The 19,046-nt window shown below is 41.2% G+C and overlaps 1 protein-coding gene across 3 annotated transcripts in view; it reads left to right on the forward strand.

Moving 5' to 3' along the window:
* The window catches only part of atg5 (ATG5 autophagy related 5 homolog (S. cerevisiae)), a 173,090-nt gene that overhangs the window by 51,992 nt on the left and 102,052 nt on the right, over positions 1-19,046 (forward strand). For all 3 annotated transcript variants that reach the window (XM_063040824.1, XM_063040825.1, XM_063040826.1), the window contains exon 5: positions 6,524-6,686. In XM_063040824.1, coding sequence (XP_062896894.1) covers positions 6,524-6,686 — 163 coding nt within the window. The remainder of the gene's footprint in view (positions 1-6,523; positions 6,687-19,046) is intronic.

Below are 19,046 nucleotides of genomic sequence, written 5' to 3' on the forward strand. Positions count from 1 at the left end.
TTCAGAAATTTCCTGAGTGGTAGAGGTCCTTAATAACAGATGCTGCCTTTCTGAGGTACCACTTTTTCAAGGTGTCCTCTATGTTGGGGAGGCTCGAGCCCATGATGGGGCTGGCTGAGCTTATAGTTTTCTGCAGCCTTTTACGATCCTGTATAGTGGCCTCTCCATACCAAGCAGTGATGTAATCAGTTAGAATGCACTTTGCGGTATATCTTTAGAAATTTGCAAGAGTCTTTGACATACCATGTCTCCTCTAAAACCTAATGAAGTATAACCACTTTTGTGCCACCTTTGTAATTACATCAATGTGTTGGCCCCAGGATAGATCTTCAGAGATGTTGACGCCCAGGTACTTGAAACTGCTCACCCTTTCTACTGTTGAACCCTTGATGAGGACTGGTGTGTGTTCCATCGACTTCCCTTTTCTGAAGTCTACAGTCAGTTCCTTAGTCTTATTGACCTTCAGTGCAAGGTTACTGTTGTGACATCACTCAACCAGCTGATCTATCTTGCTCCTGTACACCACACTACCTTGTCACCATCTGACATTCTGTCAGTGATAGTTGTGTCATTGGCAAATTTATAGATGGTGTTTGAGCTGAGCCTAGCCGCACAATAGTGTATATGGAGAGAGTAGAGCAGTGGGATATACATGCTTCCTTGAGATGCACCAGTGTTGATTGTCAGCAAGTGGAGAGCTGGCAAAATTGTATTCACTGTAGACCTATTGTGGCAATAGGGGAATTGTAGTGGGTCCAGGTCCTTGCTTGGGAGGAGTTGATTCTGGCCATGATCAATCTCTGAAAGCACTTCATCACAGTAGATATGAGTGCAACTGGGCGATAGTCATTGAGGCAGCTCTCTGCTCTTCTTGGCCACTGGTATGATTGTTGCCCTTTTGAAGCAGGTGAGAACCTTTGACTGCAGCATTGAAAGAGTGAAGATATTCTTGAACACTCTTGCCAGTTGGGTTCACAGGTTTTTGGTGCCCTATGAGGTACAGCATCAGGGTGTACGATGTTGAAAGATGTTCTGACGTTGGCCTCTCAGACAGAACACAGAGTCAGCAGATGCTGCAGGAATTCAGAGGTGTAGTTTTATTCTCCCTTTCAAAGCTTGAATAAAAGGAGTTGAGTTAATCTGGGATTGAAGCATCACAGCAATTCATGACGTTAGATTTCACTTTGTATAAAATAATGGCCTGCAGATCATGCCAGAGCTGACATATATCCGATTTCATCTCTAACTTCAATCAGGATTATTTTTTCGTTCTTAAAATAGCCTTCTGTAGGTCGTACCAGGACTTGTTGTATAGTTTTGGATTACCTGACGTGAGTGCCACAGATCTAGCTCTCAGCAGTCGACAAATCTCTTGGTCCATCCATGTCTCTTAAAATTGGGCATGTCCAAAGTATGTGCTCAAAGGGATGCATTCAACCAATCTCTTGATGAAGCTGATGCAACCGTTCATTCAGATTCGAGAATGAATCCTGAATATTGTCCAGTCACCCAACTCAAGCTGTCCTGTAAGCACTCCTCCACCTGCCTTGACCGTACCTTCTTGATCCTCAGCATTGGTGCTGCAGTCTATAGTCTCTGTCTATACGCCGGGAGTGAAAATACAACCAAGTGATTGACTTTCCAAAGTGTGAACATGGGATGGCACAGCAAGCATTCTCTATGTGATCATATATTCTCTATGTATAACAGTGATCAAGTTTGTTGGCTCCTCTCATTCCACAGGCGATATGCTGCTGATAGTTGTTCAGAGACTTCTTTAAGCTGGTCAGGTTGAAATCCCCCACGATAGGGAAGGCATCAGGGTGCACTATTTCGTGACTGCTGCTTACAGTGCTCAACTCTTCCACTGCCTATTTGAGGTTGGCCTGAGGTAGAGTGTACACCACTACGAGGATGCTGGTGGAAAACTCCTTTGGCAGATGACATGGATGACATTTGACCACTAGATGTTCCAGGTCAGGTGAGCAGGACAGAGACAGAATCACCTCACCTGTGGCCCACGATGAGTTAATCTTAAAACATACTCCACCTCCTCTACCTTTAAAAGTCCAAGCTGTGTGTCTTTTCAGAGAAGAGTGAAGCCATTGGGCTAGAGTGCTGCATCCAAAATGGCGGAGGTAAGCTTTGTTTCGATGAAGCAATGTTTACACCTGATGTCCTTCTGGTACTGCAGTTTTGCTCTGAGGTCTTCAGTTTTATTTTCCCGAGACTGTACACTTGCCAGCAGGATAATTGGGAGTGGGGATTGAAGTCAATCTTACCTGTAAACCAGTGTGCCATCCCCGCTTCCATTATCTTATATGGGAACTACACTCACCATCTGAGCCTGCAGTCTGGAATCCCGCGATTTTTGAATATCGGTAATTTTTAAAAATGTCCTAAAAAAGAATTGCTTACTGAAGTCCCCATGGCCATGACTGTGCGTTTCAGCTATAGTTGAATATTTGATGATTCCCATTGCAGCTGTACACAAAGCATTGCCATTTATCAGTGCCATTTCTTGTCAGTCACCTTATGTACAAACACTCCTGTACATAGCATTACTATATGTACAAAAATCAATTTATCTATATAAGCTATCTGAAAATGACATTAAACAATCTTGAATCTTGAAACCTTCTACCTTCTTTCACAACTTTAAATGTTAAACTGTAATGAATACTTGGATTAACATTGTAGCGTACTCAAAGACTGCTTTAGGGTAGGATATTCCTGGAGTATTATTGAGTGCACAAGTTCAGAACGTAATGGGAGGTTTTGGCAAAAGAATTATGAAAGGTGGATGCCCTCCAGAGGTTGTGGTTGACCATGGATGGTGTGTTCTAACTGCTTGCATGACACGAAAGCCAATAGGCAAGTCAGGGCAGTACGATATGGAGAGCAAGCTGATACCCATGCAGCAGGCTCCCATTTCCATGCAGCTGATGAATCCAAAGGAACAAGCAGAGACCGATACAGTTTGGCGTCAGCAGCATTGCGGTAGTTGCAGGTGAGCATTGAAGTCAATGTAAAACTACCTGAGGGACTTCAGCTCCGGGTTTTTCCTCTGGGTGTACTTCTCTATCTTTCCCCATGAATGGGTATAGCCGTAAGGCAGCAGTGATTTGATATTGAAGTTTTCCTTTCATCATAAGACATAGGAGCAGAATTAGGCCATCCAGTCCCTCAAGTCTGCTCTGCCATTTCCCTCTCATCCCCATAACCTTGCACGCCCTGACAAATCAAACCTATCAACCTTCGCCTTAAATGTACCCAGTGACTTGGCCTCCACAGCTGCCTGTTGTAATGAATTCCACAGATTCATCACCCTCTGGCTAAAGAAATTCCTCCTCATCTCTGTTCTGAATAGGTGTCCCTCTATTTTGAGGCTGTGCCCTCTGTTCCTAGACTCCTCTACCAAAGGAAACATCCTCTTCACATCCATTCTATCGAGGCCTTTCAACATTCGATAGGTTTTCAATGAGATCCCCCCCCCCGCAACATTCTTCGAAATTCCAGTGAGTACAGGCCCAGAGCCTTCAATTGCTGCTCGTGTGAAAACCCTTTCATTCCTGGAATCATTCTCGTAAACTTCCTCTGAACCCTCTCTAATGTCAACACCTCTTATCTTGAATAAGGGGCCCAAAGCTGCTCACAGTATTCCAAGTCAGGCCTCACCAGGACCTTGTACAGTATCAGCATTACTTTCTTACTTTTATATTCTAGTCCTCTTGAAATGAATGCTAACATTGCATTTGCCTTCCTCGCCACTGATTCAACCTGCAAATTAACCTTTAGGAAATTCTGCACAAGGGCTCTCAAATCTCTTTGTACCTCAGGTTTTTGAAATTTCTGCTCATTTAGAAAATAGTCTATGCTTTTATTCCTTCTGACCAAAGTGCATGACCATACACTTTACAACACTATTCCCTCTTCCAACTCTTTGCCTATACTCCTAATCCTAATTTTGCAGCCTCTCTGCTTCCTCAACACCATCTGCCCCTCTTCCTATCTTTGTATTGCCTGAAAACTTGGACACAAAGCCATCAATTTCATCATCTAAGTTGTTGACATACAATGCAAAACGAAGTGGTCCCAACAAATCACATTAGTAACTGACAGCCAGTCTCAAAAGAATCCCTTTATTCCCACTCTTTGTCTCTTGCGAATCGTCAATCCTCTGTCCATGCTGTTATTCTTCCTGAAATACCCTGGGTTCTCATCTTGTTTATCATCCTTGTGTGTGGCACCTTGTCAAAGGCCTTCTGAAAATCCAATTACACAGCATCGACTAATTCTCCTTTGTCTATCCTGTTCGTTATTTCTTCAAAGGGTTCCAACAGATTGGTCAGGCAAGATCTTCCCTTAAGGGTCACATGCCTCCCAGTATCCTGAAACCACATCCTTAACAATCAACTCCAACATCTTCCCAACCACTGAGGTCAGGCTAACTGGTCTGTAATTTCCTTTCTTCTACCTCCCTTGCTTCTTGAAAAGCAGAGTGACTTTTGTAATTTTTCAGTCCTCCGGAACCATGCCAGACTTTATTGATTCTTGAAAGATCATTAGTAATAATTCCTCAGCAGTTTCTTCAACAAACCTTCTCCCACTTGAGCTGCCAACCATGGCTGACGAGCCCCATTTTCTTGAAGCGATTGGTAAAGCACCAGTAGCCCACCTTTGCCCCTTCTTCTGTTAGTAAAAGTTGTTCCGTTGGGCTTAGTAGCTAAGCCAGATGTGAATGCCAGGAGCTGAGACTTAGTTGTCAAAGGTTATTTGAGATGCATGCTATTGGGAGCATTTAATCGGTAATGGGAGCTTATCCCCACTAAACCCCTAGCTATAATAACCAACCGGTGAAAAGATGTATCAAAGGCCCAACCTCCTTTTTCTCTATAGTTTGGATGAGTTCCCTGAACACAGCTCCCATAACTAAACCCTGGGGCTTGGTTTAATGTACTGTTCACTCTCTGGAGATTGTGGGGCAGTAACAGTTTTGGGCCAGTTCCCTTTGGACTGCTCTCATAGTGTTATGACCTTAATCGGGAATGGAAATAACTGGATTACTCTGGATGATTTAATATAGATTTGTTGGTGGGTGATTCGTGGTAACAGTTATCAGAAAACAATAATGAGCCGATGGAGCCAGGTGGTGTGAAGAAAGGAGGTGGGAATTTTCAGACGGTCTCCTGCTGGTTCTCTTTCCTTTTGTTCACTTTCCCATTTCTGTCTGGCCATCACCCATACCTGTACTCCTGGGTTTTGTCTCTACTGACCTGTCCTACCCTCCATATATCCTTCGGCATCTGGTTCCACTTATCACCTTTTAGCCTCTTTCTATCATTCCCTTCCACTCTGCCCACCTGCTTCCATCATCCCATTTGTTTTTCCTTGTCTGTTTCTCACCTGTCTCTCTCCTAATTAACTCCTCTCTCGCCTGACTCTGCATATCATTCCCGACCTTACTAGGTTTCTGTCACCCCAAAGCTCCTACCTCACCCCTCCCTCTGGCAGCCTCCTGTTGGCTATCTTCTCTCAACGCTTGGTCCTGATGCAGGATTACAGCCAGTAACGTCGACGATTCCTTTTTCTCCACAGATGTTGCTTAATCTGCTGAGTTCTGTCAGCAGTATGTTTTATTTTTGTTCTAGATTCCAGCTTCTGTAGTATATTGGGACTCTGAGGATTAAGCCTTAAACCTTTAGGGGCACTTAAACAAAATGAAAATATTAAGTTACATTAGTAAATCATTCGAAATAATGAGGACAAAGTATTTTTCATTTAAAATATTGATGTTATTTGATGTTTGACACTGTACTTAAAACCATGACTTCTTGGTAGTTACTTCAATCTCTTAACACCCTCATGAAAAACATTTAGATTTTGTTTACTCTTAAACCTTGTGATGTATTCTAAATAATAATAAAAATGGATATCAGAAGAGATAACCATAGACAAGCTTTGAAATAATTATAGCTTAATTTCTGTTGCTTAATGAATTATTAATTTGTCTATTAAGCATTCGCAGAATGGGCTTTTCAGCCTTCAGCTTGGTGCAGTTTAATCCTGTCTTCCTATGTGCATTTACAGTAACAGTTGCTGAAGGACAATTAATTGTCTTCCCTGTGTTCCCTTCTACATTCTAGCCTTGCCTAAAACATGGTCCTATGTGAAATACTGACCAAATGTTGAATCTGGGAGTTACGAGCATTTCACCTGATTACTGGATAAATTTATTGAGACTTTGCGGGGGGGGGGTGGGAAAGTTCAATAATTGTATGGAAGATCCTTTAAATCAAGTGTTTCCAACCTGGGGTCCATGACGTAAAGGTTGGGAAGCCTTGCTTTAAATGATCAGTTGTACAGTATTTTATAATACCCTATTTTTTAAGAATGTGTTCTTAAACCACTTATGAACAATTTGCAGTTCTGTTATTCGTTTGATTGTGGCAATGTAAGTTACAAAATACATTTGTATATTTTTTTTACAGTAGAGTACAATGGTATGCTTATTTTTCCCCAGAATTTTCCTGAAATGGAATTACTTCATTGCCTCACAAAAGATGCTGTTGAAGCTCATTTTATGTCCTGCATTAAAGAAGCTGATGCCTTAAAGCACAAAAGTCAAGTAATCAATGAGATGCAGAAAAAGGATCATAAGCAGCTTTGGATGGGCTTACAAAATGGTATGTTACTTTGTCACCTCTTCTTATTGTTTGTTTTGCTGACTGTTGCAGATGTTCTTGTCTTCCTGTGTTGGACTAATAACTGGAAAATCATTGCAGAATTACATTTCCCATTTCCAAATTTGTTGTTTTCCTGAACAATTGTTTACTATTTTTAACCAAGGACTCAAAACAATAGTGTAAATTTCTATATAATTGGTGGGAAAAGTTTCCTCCAGGATATTGAGGACAAATACTACCATTCAAGTCTATTTCCTATATCTTCAATCTGAGATTTTTTTTAAACTTCGAAACACACTTGTTCAATAGGCAATTTTAAAATACTTTTAAGGGACTAATTGATTGAGCCTATACTTAAATACCTGCAACATGCACTTGCAGTGCAATTACTACAGCAATAAACTGTTTTAGACTCAAGAACACTTCAGGGGTGCTATTAAACAACTGAAATTGCATTAGTTGGTTAGTGAAGGTAACCTTCCTGAGAACTTAGAAAACAACAAGAACCAGGAAGCTGAAAGTCTTATATCTTGGGGCAATGTACATTTGTATTGAAGACCTGATAGACTCCACACTCTGTTAACATGCACCTGCCCCAGCTTGCTTCATTATTTCATTGAAGGTTTTAGTTGTGTGTCTGCTTAATATTGCTTCATATTATTTTCTGTTCAGAATGTGTCTAACTGACATAGCATTCATTATCAACAAGAGAAAGTCTGCAGATGCTGGAAATCAAGCAACACACACAAAATGCTGGAGGAATTCAGCAGGCCAGGCAGCATCTATAGAAAAAGCTGTCGACATTTCGGGGCACTAAGTGGAGGCACACCTTGCCCAAGGGTGACCCGCAGGCTAGCGGAGGGAAGGAGTGCCTTACACGTCCTTAGGTAGACAAGTATCTCCACCTTACCACCCAAGTCAGTATTAGAAATGTGTAAATTATTTCATATTACATTTTGACTACAGGTCATCCTGATAATTGAAGAATGTGCAGCTTCTGAATATGTAGGGATCTATGGTTGTTGAAGACTGTTGTAACCTTGTATAAGAAAATACTTTGTCCAGGTTGTAGCTGATAGTAAAAGCTAATTTATTAGGGCCAGCATGGTGTTATGTTATCACAAACAAGATAAAATCTGCAGATACCTTGAGAGTAAGTTTGCTGTTCCTCAGCTCCCACACTAATCTTTGTTATAATATTTCTAATCCACCTCTTGGAGGGTTCATCTCTATGTCGGATATCAGTGGGTGTGTGGTGCTGTCATATCTAATGCAGTACATCTTCAATGATGAAAGAAAAAAAATTCAGTGACAAACAAGAGAAAATTAAGTGGATTGTTCTTTCCAAAGTTTCTTTGCTTTATGCAGAAATGCAGCATTATATGTTGAATCTATTATTGTTTACATTGTGCAAAACTGATATGAAAGTAAAGGCATGTGCATTAACAACTCAAATCTTGTACTGGTTAGAAATGTACCAAATAAATATGTAAATTTTAAAGCAAAATAAGAGACCCACAGCCTTTTGCAAGTAAGAATGTTACCTTGCTTTTCAGAAAAATAAGTAATTGAAAAAAAGAAATAAAAGCTGCTTCTGAAACTGATAAAAACTCTTTTAGAATATGTAGCATCTTTCATTGCTTTTTATAGGGTTTTTGCATAGGTTTTTGAAGATATCTAACTTGTGAAACAGTACATACAACCACAAAAGAAAAGAAAGTACCATTTGGGTCCATGGACTCTCAGAACATGGTACATCTGCGAACATCGTCTGGTGTTTAAACGAGAAGCAAAACTAATTCTGACAGTTAGTCAAAAAATGCAGTATGTTCAAAAGGGCGTGTACAGGAATGAACCAGCTTTTTGTTTTTAACATTTTTTGCTTAACTGACATTCTGTTAAACTGAATGATATTTAGTTAACATTTGACATTTTACCCTTTAGTCACCAAACCTCTTGTTGCAAGGCTGTGATTGATGTATTTGTTCTCAAGCCTAATTGGTGCATTGCAAATTAGCTTAGATAATAAGGGATGTTTGTCTTTTTGTTAGTCAGGTAGATACATCAGCGCTAAACCCAGTCGTTTGATTCCTGCAATAATAACTGTCCAGCACCGCATTAGCTGGGTTTTCTTTTCTTTCTCCTCAGCCAAAGAATATTTAGACCACAAATTTACTTTTGGACTATAATGAGCTGTATATACTTGTTTTATCTTCTGCAACTTCCTGATAAAGTGGCTCAGTGGTACAAAAATGTAATGAAACACAAAATTTAATCTTGTGGAAATCAAGAAACCTCCCTACTCTCACTTCTTCCCAGTAACACGCACTAAATATTTGATTTGTTTATTTGCTTCACAAACATATTGTACTTAAATTGTATAATTTATTATAATTCATTGTTTTGTGATGAGGATACTGCTGGTAGGCCATTCGTAATTGCCCTCGAATATGTGAACCACCTTCGGCAGCTGCTGCATCTTTTCAGTGGATGTACTTCTACAGTGTCTTTGGGTAAGAAGTTACAAGGGTTTTAGACCCAGTGATCATGTAGGAATGATAATTATTTCAAGGGCAAGGTGGTTCACAACTTGGAAGATAACCTGATGGTGTTGTTCCCATCAACCTGCTACCCTCGTCTCTAGTGGTAGAGGTCACAGCTTTGAAGAGGACATTGGGTGTCCCTTTTGTAGATAATGCACATTGCAGTCGTGTTGCACTGGTGGTGAAGCTGCTTGATTAGATTTGTTGAAAAGTGCCAATTAATTCCGCTGCTCTATCCTGAATGGTATTTTTCTGCACGAGAGATACATTTATCCAGACAAATACTCCATCACACTCGTACCTCTCAAATAGTATAAGGACTTTGGAGTGAGAATTGAATTAAGCACCACTGGATACCAAGAGTAGCCACAATATTTACGTGATAGGTAGGATTGATTTTTTTTCCCCAGTATTAATTCCCAGGATGATGATGGATTCAAGATAGTAATGACATTGGATGTTGGGAATAGATGTTGAGAATTCTTTTTCTCGAGGTGGTCTTTGTAATTTTGTAGTATGTATGTTACTTGCTACTTTTCAGCTCCTTCCTGAATATTGCCAGTGTCTTGCTGCTGCATTGGTTGAGGTATTGCAAGTGGAATCAAACATACTGTGATAGTCAGCAAACATCCTTACTTCCTCCTTATCATAGGAACAATGTCAGTGAGATGAAGATGGTTGTTCCTTTGGCAAACACTATGAAAATCCCATAGCGATGTCCAAAATCCAAATGATTGACATTGAACAACTGCAACAATGTTGTTTTGCATAAGGCGAGGCTCCGACCACTTGAGTAATTCTCCCTTAATGCAGGTTGGCTTCAGTTTTACAAAGGCAACTTGAATCTACACTAAGCCAAATGTTGCCTTGATTCTAAAAAGCATTTATCGTACCATCTCATGTCCACACTTTGGCAAGTTTGATCACCTGGCTGTACTTCTACTCCTAGGCAGAAACTGAAGACTGCAGCACCAGTGGCAAGGATGTGAAGGTTTGGTCAAAGGTGATGGAGGAGCATTTACAAGACTGTTTTGAATCGGTGTTCTGGACCATATTCAGGGATTCATCTTTGGAACTGAATGAATATACCATGGCTTTCATTGACTTCATCAAGACTGGTGTGCCTTTGAAAGTATCTTAATTTTTCCTTAAGCCATTGCTCACTGCAGTTCGCCAAACTCCGCAACAGGTCTACAGCAGACACAGTCTCCCTGACTCTCCACTCTGCTTTGGAGCACCTAGACAACAACAAATCGTACATAAAGCTACTGTTTATTGATTACAGTTCTGTGTTCAGCACTGTCATCCCCTCAATACTAATCAACAAGCTTCAAAATCTGGGTCTGTCTCTCATCAGGAGACCACGGTCAGTAATGATAGCACCACTTCCTTGCTGAAGATCATCACGGGCACAGCTCAAATGCTGTTTATGTATTTGCAGATGGCTGTACTGTTGGTAAATCTCAGATGGCAAAGAGGACTCATACAGGATTAAGAGGAAGTGGTGTTGCAACAACAACCTTACGCTCAACGTCAGCAAACCCAGGAAATTGATTATGTATTTCAGCGGGATGGGAAATCAGGAGAAAACAAACTAGTCCTTATTGAGAGGTCAACTGTGGAAAAGGTCCAGCTTCGAGTGTTAACACCTCCAGGGACCTACCCTGGGCCCAACACTTTGATGCAGTCTTGAAAGTACACCAGTGCTCTATTTCGAAAGGAGTTTTGGGATTTGTATGTCTCTTACAATTTTCTGCAGGTGTGCTGTGGAGAGCATGCTGACTGGTTGCATCACAGCCTGGTATGGAGGCTCCAGTGCATAGGATCACAAGAGACTGCAGCCAACAACATCACTGACATAACCTTCCACTGATGACATCTTCAAGAGCAGGTGCCTCAAGAAAGCGGCATCCATTATCTGGGACATGCCCTCTTCTTGTTTCTACTGTCAAGGAGAACATACAAGAGACCCATACTCAGTAACTTAGGAGCAACTTCCTCCCTTCTGTTATCAAATCTCTGAACAGTACCTCATTATTCCTTGTTTTTGCACTATTTTGTAATCCATACTGATAGTGTGCCTTTGCACTGTACTGCTGCCACAAAAAAATTTCACGTCATATAAGACAGTGGTAATAAATCTGATTCTGAAGTCAGTCACTCTCATCTCATTTCTGAAATTTATCACTTTGGGACCAAAGCTGTGAGGAGGATTGGAAAGCATTTGTTTTATCTGGTACTCCCTTCTGCGGCCTACGTGAGATCATGAGGCTATCGGGACTTTGAGACTTTTTTTTACCGTGCCCATGGTCTGCTCGTTATCAAATTATGGTATTGCTTTGCACTGTTGTAACTATATGTTATAATTATGTGGTTTTGTAAGTTTTAGTCTTGGTTTGTCCTGTGTTTTCTTGTGATATCATTCTTGAAGAACGTTGTATCATTTTTTAATGCATGCATTTCTAAATGACAATAAACGAGGATTGAGTGTCCTCATAATCTAATCTAATCTATTCCTTAATATATGGAGTGACTGAGGGCTGGTTTTGTGCTAGTGAGAATGTTCAGAGGAGATGGCTTATCAGTTTGGCACGTCTGACTGTACAGAAACACCAGTCTTTAGTGCTCATATGCTGAGTTATTTGAACCACTTTCTCGTATTAATTGTTTAGTTTTTCACTGCCAACTAGATTTGACGGGATTTCAGTCTTAATCTGACTTGTTGGTTATGGATTGCTTTGTTTTGTCACTTGCTATCTTTGCTGTTCAACAAGCATTTGGCACTGCATTGCAGCTTCATTGTGTGTTTTTCTCCTGCTATTCATGGAGTGCTCGTCTGTGTGCTTCATTGAACCAGAGTTAATTCCCAGGCTTGATTGTAATGATGAGGTAAGGGATATGCAAGTTCATATGCTTACAGGTTAGGGTGGGAATATAGAACTTGGATCTCTATTCCTTACAGTTTAGAAAAATGAGTGGTTATCTGATTGAACATTAGATCCCAAGTGGGCGTGAAAGGTAGCTGTTCAGATGTTTCCACAAGTGGGAGAATCTTTCATGAGAATCTTTCATAATTACAGGAAGAGGGAAAGGTTATTTAAAACTGAGATGAATAGGTATTTCTTGGAAGACACAAATAGGTCACCTCTGCTGTGCCTACCCTGCTCTTTAATATGATCATTGCTGATCTACCCCAGGCCCAAACTCATCTTCTGTACCAATCCTCACTGGCCTCCATTCCAAAAATCCATGTACCTTTTAAATACTTATGATGATCTTGCCTCTGCTACTTTCTGTGGAGAGAATTACATAAATCCAATACACTGAGAAATTTAAATGTAGTGGTGTATTCTTTGCCCTAGATCACGAAATTTAAAGCGATAGATCATTTTTTTTTGTAAGTTCATGGAAATGAGGGCTGTGGGGAACAGGCACAGAAGAACATTTGAGGCTGTGGACATTTCTACTATGATTACATTGAAGGGCCAGGCTTGAGAGATCAGGTAGCTTTCTCCTGTCCTTTCCTTGTGTTTCTTGTATTGTGTGTCTAATGGGTGCCCAGGTTTTGGTTGACAGATCTGTTTTGAGTCTATGCTGTTTAACACAATCGTATGCCTCAATTCAATGGAGGGGATTTTGTTTCCATAAGAATTTTTGGATAGTTAGTGTTGTCAGGGACAAATACATCAGTAGCAGTTGGATTGGTGGCAGCAAGGTCAAGGAGACTTCTCAGTGGTTTTGGTACCCTGGCTATCTGCCACAGGCCAACTTTGCCAGCTATGTCTTTCAGGACTTGGCCAACTTCAAATGCCACTTTTAATCTGGGTGTTGCATTGTCCAGGTCCCTCTGCTGGATTGTGGTATATTTGTAGTATCAAAATTGAATAATGGTTTTATAATTAACTTGGCAGTGTACGATGTGCTTCCAAGCCCATCAAACCTGCACACATGGGGCAAGGCAGAGTCATCTGTGTGCCCACTGTGCTCCAAGCGAGGAACCCTGGAGCACATCCTCAGCGGCTGTGCAAGGGCACTTGGTGAGGGACGGTACAGGTGGAGGCATGATCAGGTCCTGAAGACCATCACTGAAGCCGTCAGCGCAGGAGTTGAGTGGGCGAAGTGGTCCCGACCCTCCAAGCAGACCATTGCCTTTGTCAGAGCTGGGGAGCAGCCAATACCTGCCAAAAGAACATCTGCAGGCATTCTGACCTCTGTAAGGGACTGGCAGCTGTTGGTGGACCTCGAAGGGCAGCTGAAGTTCCCCAACCATATCGCAGCCACCACCCTGCGACCAGACATTGTCCTAGTGTCTGAGTCGACTAAGCAAGTGGTGCTGCTGGAGCTGACAGTCCCATGGGAAGATAGCTTGGAGGAGGCCTTTGAAAGGAAGCTCTCCCAGTACGCAGGACTGGTCAGCAACTGTCAGCAGGCTGGATGGAGGGCGAGGTGTCTCCCTGTGGAGGTTGGTTGTAGGGGATTCGTAGCCCATTCTTTAGTTAGAGCCTTCAGCATTTTGGGCATCGAGGGAGAGAGGAAGAGGAGAGCCATCCGCAGTACCACCGATGCGGCAGAGAGGGCCTCAAGGTGGCTGTGGCTCAAAAGAGGGGAGCCATGAAGTCATAAGTAGCTAGCCATCTGGACACAAGCTGGGGTCTGATCAGCCCTGGCTGGGTCACCTGGAGGAGGTTGTATGATGTTGAAAGACCCGAAACACCCGATGATTCCAGGAACATCACTGAAGATGTGTCCAGAAGCATCAATAGATGTATGTACACAACAAGTTGAGAGATTGATTTAATGGATTATAGATTTTCATGGAGTGAACCAGGTCCGTCTAGTCAAGTAATTGAATTGCATCCAAAGCAGATAAACATAGTAGAGACCTATTGTTGTTAGCAGTGATCTACATTTTACAGCTGCAGTATTGATTCAGTCGAAATATGATTTTGACTGAATCTTGTTGACCTAATCAGCTGACTGGAATTGTTACCTGCATACTTAGTGCCTCTGTATCTTGAACTGTTATCATGTTGAGCACAGCATCTACGACTCCAATAGTTTGACTTGAATCTTCTTTGTAGAACTCTTCAGGAGCATGATTCCTGAAAGCTTTGAGAGCTGTCTAAGGCAGGGATTGGCAACCTTTTTGCCTCTGTGGGCCGGATCGTGTATTAATGAGCAGACGGTGGGCCAGATAAATGCCATAAAAAACCTGAAGTATGGGAATTATCCATTTAAATACATCTAGTTATATTTGGCCTCAAATTAATGAATAATGCATGCTAGAAAATCATTTGTGCTTAAGGTTGCCTACCCCTGGTCTGAGGTGTTGACTCAAATGTTTCTCAGTGATATTGAGACAGTTTTAAAAAGGCTCTTAATTATGAAGAAACCTTTCAAAATTTTTTTTCCAAATCAGATACTTCTGGATAGTTGTTTTTAATTTAATCAACAAGAAAGGAACTTCTCATTTGCTTTCTTTTTTGTAGCCCTGAAATCAGTGGGATTTTGAGTCCTGTGCCTCATTTAATCTGAGCAAGAGTGCAGTGAGGTCTCAGCAAGATAGAACATTGCAGATGGACTCAAGTAGTGAACAAAATTAATGGATTTGACATTCTGAATAGTTTTGTTTAACAGTGCACACTTTCATGGACTTCCACTGAAACTGCAATGCTCACCTGCCAACATTTACCAATGGGAATCTGATCATAGTTTTAACTGAATGCCGCTGTCTCTGGGCAACAACGAAAACACAACAGGGTTTCTGAAACTGAAGGCAAATGTGGCATTGATGTACCTCTAAGCTACTGTACCTGAATTTTGATTATCTGATGAACATGAATACAATTTAATTTTAGCTACATTCCATCATTTTCCATAGTTCACAACAATTTAATTTTGATTTGGTGAATTAGACTGAATGCCTCCATGGAACTAATTTATTTAGCAATTGTTTCCAGCTTTCCTCTTAAAATTTAAAATTCTAAAATTTGTTGCACAAAGTATTTACTTTTCATTTAGTTCAGAGAAATTTTCAAAAAGGAAGCGTTGACATTGGGGAGGGTTCAAAGAAGGTTCATGAAAATGATCTGGGATAGAAAGGCTTATCATATGAGGAACATTTGATGGCACTGGGCCTGTACTCACTGATTTAGAAGAATGTGGGGGAATCTTAATGAAACCTATTGAATGTTGAAAAGACAAGATGGAGTGGATTTGGGGAGGATGTTCCCTACGGTGGAAGAGTCTAGGACCAGTGGACACAGCCTCAGAATAGAGGTTTGTTCATTTAGAATGGAGATGAGGAGGAATTTCTTCAGCCAGGGAATGGTGAATCTGTGGAACTTATTGCTACACATGGCTGTGGTGACCAAGTCATTGGCTGTATTTAAGGCAGAGGTTGATAGATCCTTGATTAGTCAGGGCATGAAGGGTTACAGGAAAAAGGCCAGAGATTGGGGGCTAAGTGGGAAATAGATCAGCCATGATGAAAGGGTGGAGCAGACTCAGTGGGCTAACTGGCCTAATTTTGCTCCTATATCATATTGACTAGAGCTGAAGTTCTAGTCCCCTAACTTGAAGCAGATCCAATGTTCACTTGATTAAATGTCAAAACGTTGGTGTTGTCTTATGAGGGTTGCCTTAGTAGGTTTGGCCTGTGCATATAATAATAAGTACTTTATTGATCCCGAGTGAGAAATTCTTTGGCCAGCAACATTTAAAAACACACTTAGCAGTGTGCAAACTTAACTAGTAAGAAAGTACAGAATAATAATATACACAATAATTTACCAATGTGCAATAATGTACAAAATAATAAAACAGACGATGTGTGTTCTCTTGTCGCACGGATGAACTGTTGTATATGCTTATTGCATTTGGTAGGATTTTCTGCAGTAATCCTTGTGACAGTGGAGCAGAGTGAAGGGGTGTTCGAATGGGTGTCCCACTGCTTATTCTGTAGGAATTTAGAAGAAAAAGAGAATATTTATATGCACCACATCAAAGTAGAAGTGGGAGGATATTTCTTCTTGGTGTGGGGAGTGGGGGGGATTGTAAGAAGGAGAAGTCCTGAACTTGGATATGCAATTTCAGGATAAGAGGTGCCTATTTAAGGTTGAAGTGGACATTTTTTTCTGTTCATAGAGGAAAGCTGATTGGTACGTGTTAAAGTAATGACTAAACTAGGGATGTAATTATATTTTCTCAAAATTATCGATGATTCAACAACTCTAGAAAATGCACGGTACTGGAGGAGAGCATTTGGCTTGCTGTGTCAGTGTCATAAAAAGAGCCCACCTTCCAGTATTATGTCTGTTGCCTTGCCAATCTCAACTTTTCAGCTGCACATGCAAATATTTTTTAAGTGCAGTGAGAGTTTCTGCCTCTACCATCTTTTCAGATCAGAAGTTCCAAACATCTATATTTTTGGGGGGGGGGGGGTGAATTAAAAAAAAAGAAATCCTTAGTTTTCTCATAGTCTGAATTTAAATCTATGCCCTCTAGTTTATGACCTCTCAGGTGAAGGAAATGCTCTATCCAGACCCTCATGTTTTAATACCTCTCAATTAAATCCCCCATCAGAGAAGACCACCGTAACTTATCCAATCTTTGTTTTTCAACTACTGATAATGTCATCTTAACTCTGCTTGCATCTCCACCAGGGCAATGGCATCTTTCCTGTAAATATGGTGACCAGAACTTGATGCAGTACATACTTAAGTTGTGGTCTAACTGATATTGTAACTAGTTGCTGCATTACGTTCTTGTACTGCGTGCATCATTGAATAAAGGAAAGCATACTGTATGTCTTTATATCTCTTTATTAATCTGTCTTGCTACCTGGTTAAGGACTTAGACATATTTTGCTTCCATACAACTCAGAATCCTATCATTTATGCATTAACTTTAGGTTTAAAAATTAATCAGTTAACAGAACTAAACAAATTTTGTATTGGATCTCCAGACATTTTCATTCTTAAAGCTCTGTGTGGCAGTTAGAACTGTAAGCCAAAATTATGCAAATTTTCATATGAAACTAGAGTTTGGCTGTGCTAGACACTGCATTTTAAGAATAATTCATTGTGTGAAGCACTCATGTCCTTGACCCATTTCATGATGCAATTTTAACTCGGTTCAAATGAGAACAAATGTAAGGAAGAACAAAATAATTGTTACTCCAAATCCAATGCAGCACAAAAAACTCCACAATAATATAAGGAACACAATAAATATCAATACATAAGATAGCTTATATACACTGATTGTATGTCCATAAAGTGATGCTTGGAGCAGGAGTGTTTGTACAGAAGGTGACTCTGACAGGAAATGATAAAGTGGTGGTTGTGCGGGGCGGGGGGGGGTGAGTTAGTGAGTGGAGGTGTTGTTGTTCAGCCTTAGTGTGTGGGAGAAACTGTTTTTAAGTCCAGTGGTCCTGGCGTGGATGCCACGTGGTCTCCTTCCTGATGAGAGTAGGACAAACATGAGCAGGGTGGGTGAGATCCTCCTTGATGTTACTGTCCTTTTTCCAGTGCCGGTGATGAGTTGGGCAGTTTTAACTACCCGTTGTAGAGTATTCCTGTCTTATTGCAGTGCAGTTTCCGTACTATGTAGTGATGCAGATACTCACTACTGCACATGTGTAGAATAACATGAGTATAGATGTGCAAAATCCAGCTCTCTTCAGACTCCGCAGAAAGTATAGAGGCATTGGTGAGCTTTCTTGACTGTGTAGGATGTGTTCCGGAGACCATGAGAGGTTGTGTGAGATGTGCACTCCCAGGAGTTTCAAACTGCTCACAGTTTCCACTGCTGTGCTCCTGATGTAAAGAGGAGTGTGAGTGGTGTGAGTTCTCCTGAAGTCAATAGCTATCTCCTTTGTCTTGTTGACATTGAAGAAGAGGTTATTTGTCTGGTAACAGGCCTCAAGTCCTTCCAGATCATCTGCAGGCTGTCTCAATGTTGTTGGCAATGAGCCCCACCACACTTGTGTCATCGGCGAACTTTACAGATGTGTTTACTCAGGTGTTTGGCCTTTTTGTTGTGTATGAACAGAGAGCTCAGCACACAGCCCTGGGCGCCTGTGTTAAGCATGATGGAAGAGGGGGAGGAACGGTTGTGCATCCTATCTGAGGTCTGTTGGTTAGGAGCACAACACTCAGTTGACTGAGGAGTAGGAGTTTGTTCCCCAAGGTCAATGGGACAATAGTGTTGAATGCTGAACTGAAATCCAGAAATTCTGACATAAGAGTCCTTGTTTAATAAGTGTGTCAGGGCCAGGTGCATGACTGATGCTATGGCATCTGTTGTAGAGTGGTTCTGTTGGCAAGCATATTGGTGAGTGTCTAGTGCAGCTGGAATGGAGATTTTTATGAGTGCCATTATTATCCATTCAAAGCACTGAATGATTGCCATTGGTGCTGCTGGGTGGTAGTCACTTAGACTGAAGGTGTTGAGTTCTTTGGTACAGGGATGATGGTGACTGATTTGAAGCATGTGGGGACAGAAGCCTGGATGAGTGTAGTGTTGAAGATATCAGTGACATGGTGCATACTCTGAGTACTCACCCTGTGATGTTGTCTGGCCCAGCCACTTTACAGGGTTGACTCTCTGCAGAGTCCTTCTCACATCTGCTGCTGTTGCAGACAGTGGCTGCTCACCTGGAAGAGAGGTACATTTCATGACTAGTGTTGTGTTGTATGCTGGGAAGTGTGCATAAAAGTTGTTTAGAGCATCATGGAGGGATGCCTCACTGGTATAGTTGATGCTGTTTTTCCTTTTGTGGTCAGTAATGCCCTTAATACTCAGCCACATACAT

Source organism: Mobula hypostoma, chromosome 2 (assembly GCF_963921235.1).
Source record: "Mobula hypostoma chromosome 2, sMobHyp1.1, whole genome shotgun sequence".
NCBI lineage: Eukaryota > Metazoa > Chordata > Chondrichthyes > Myliobatiformes > Myliobatidae > Mobula > Mobula hypostoma.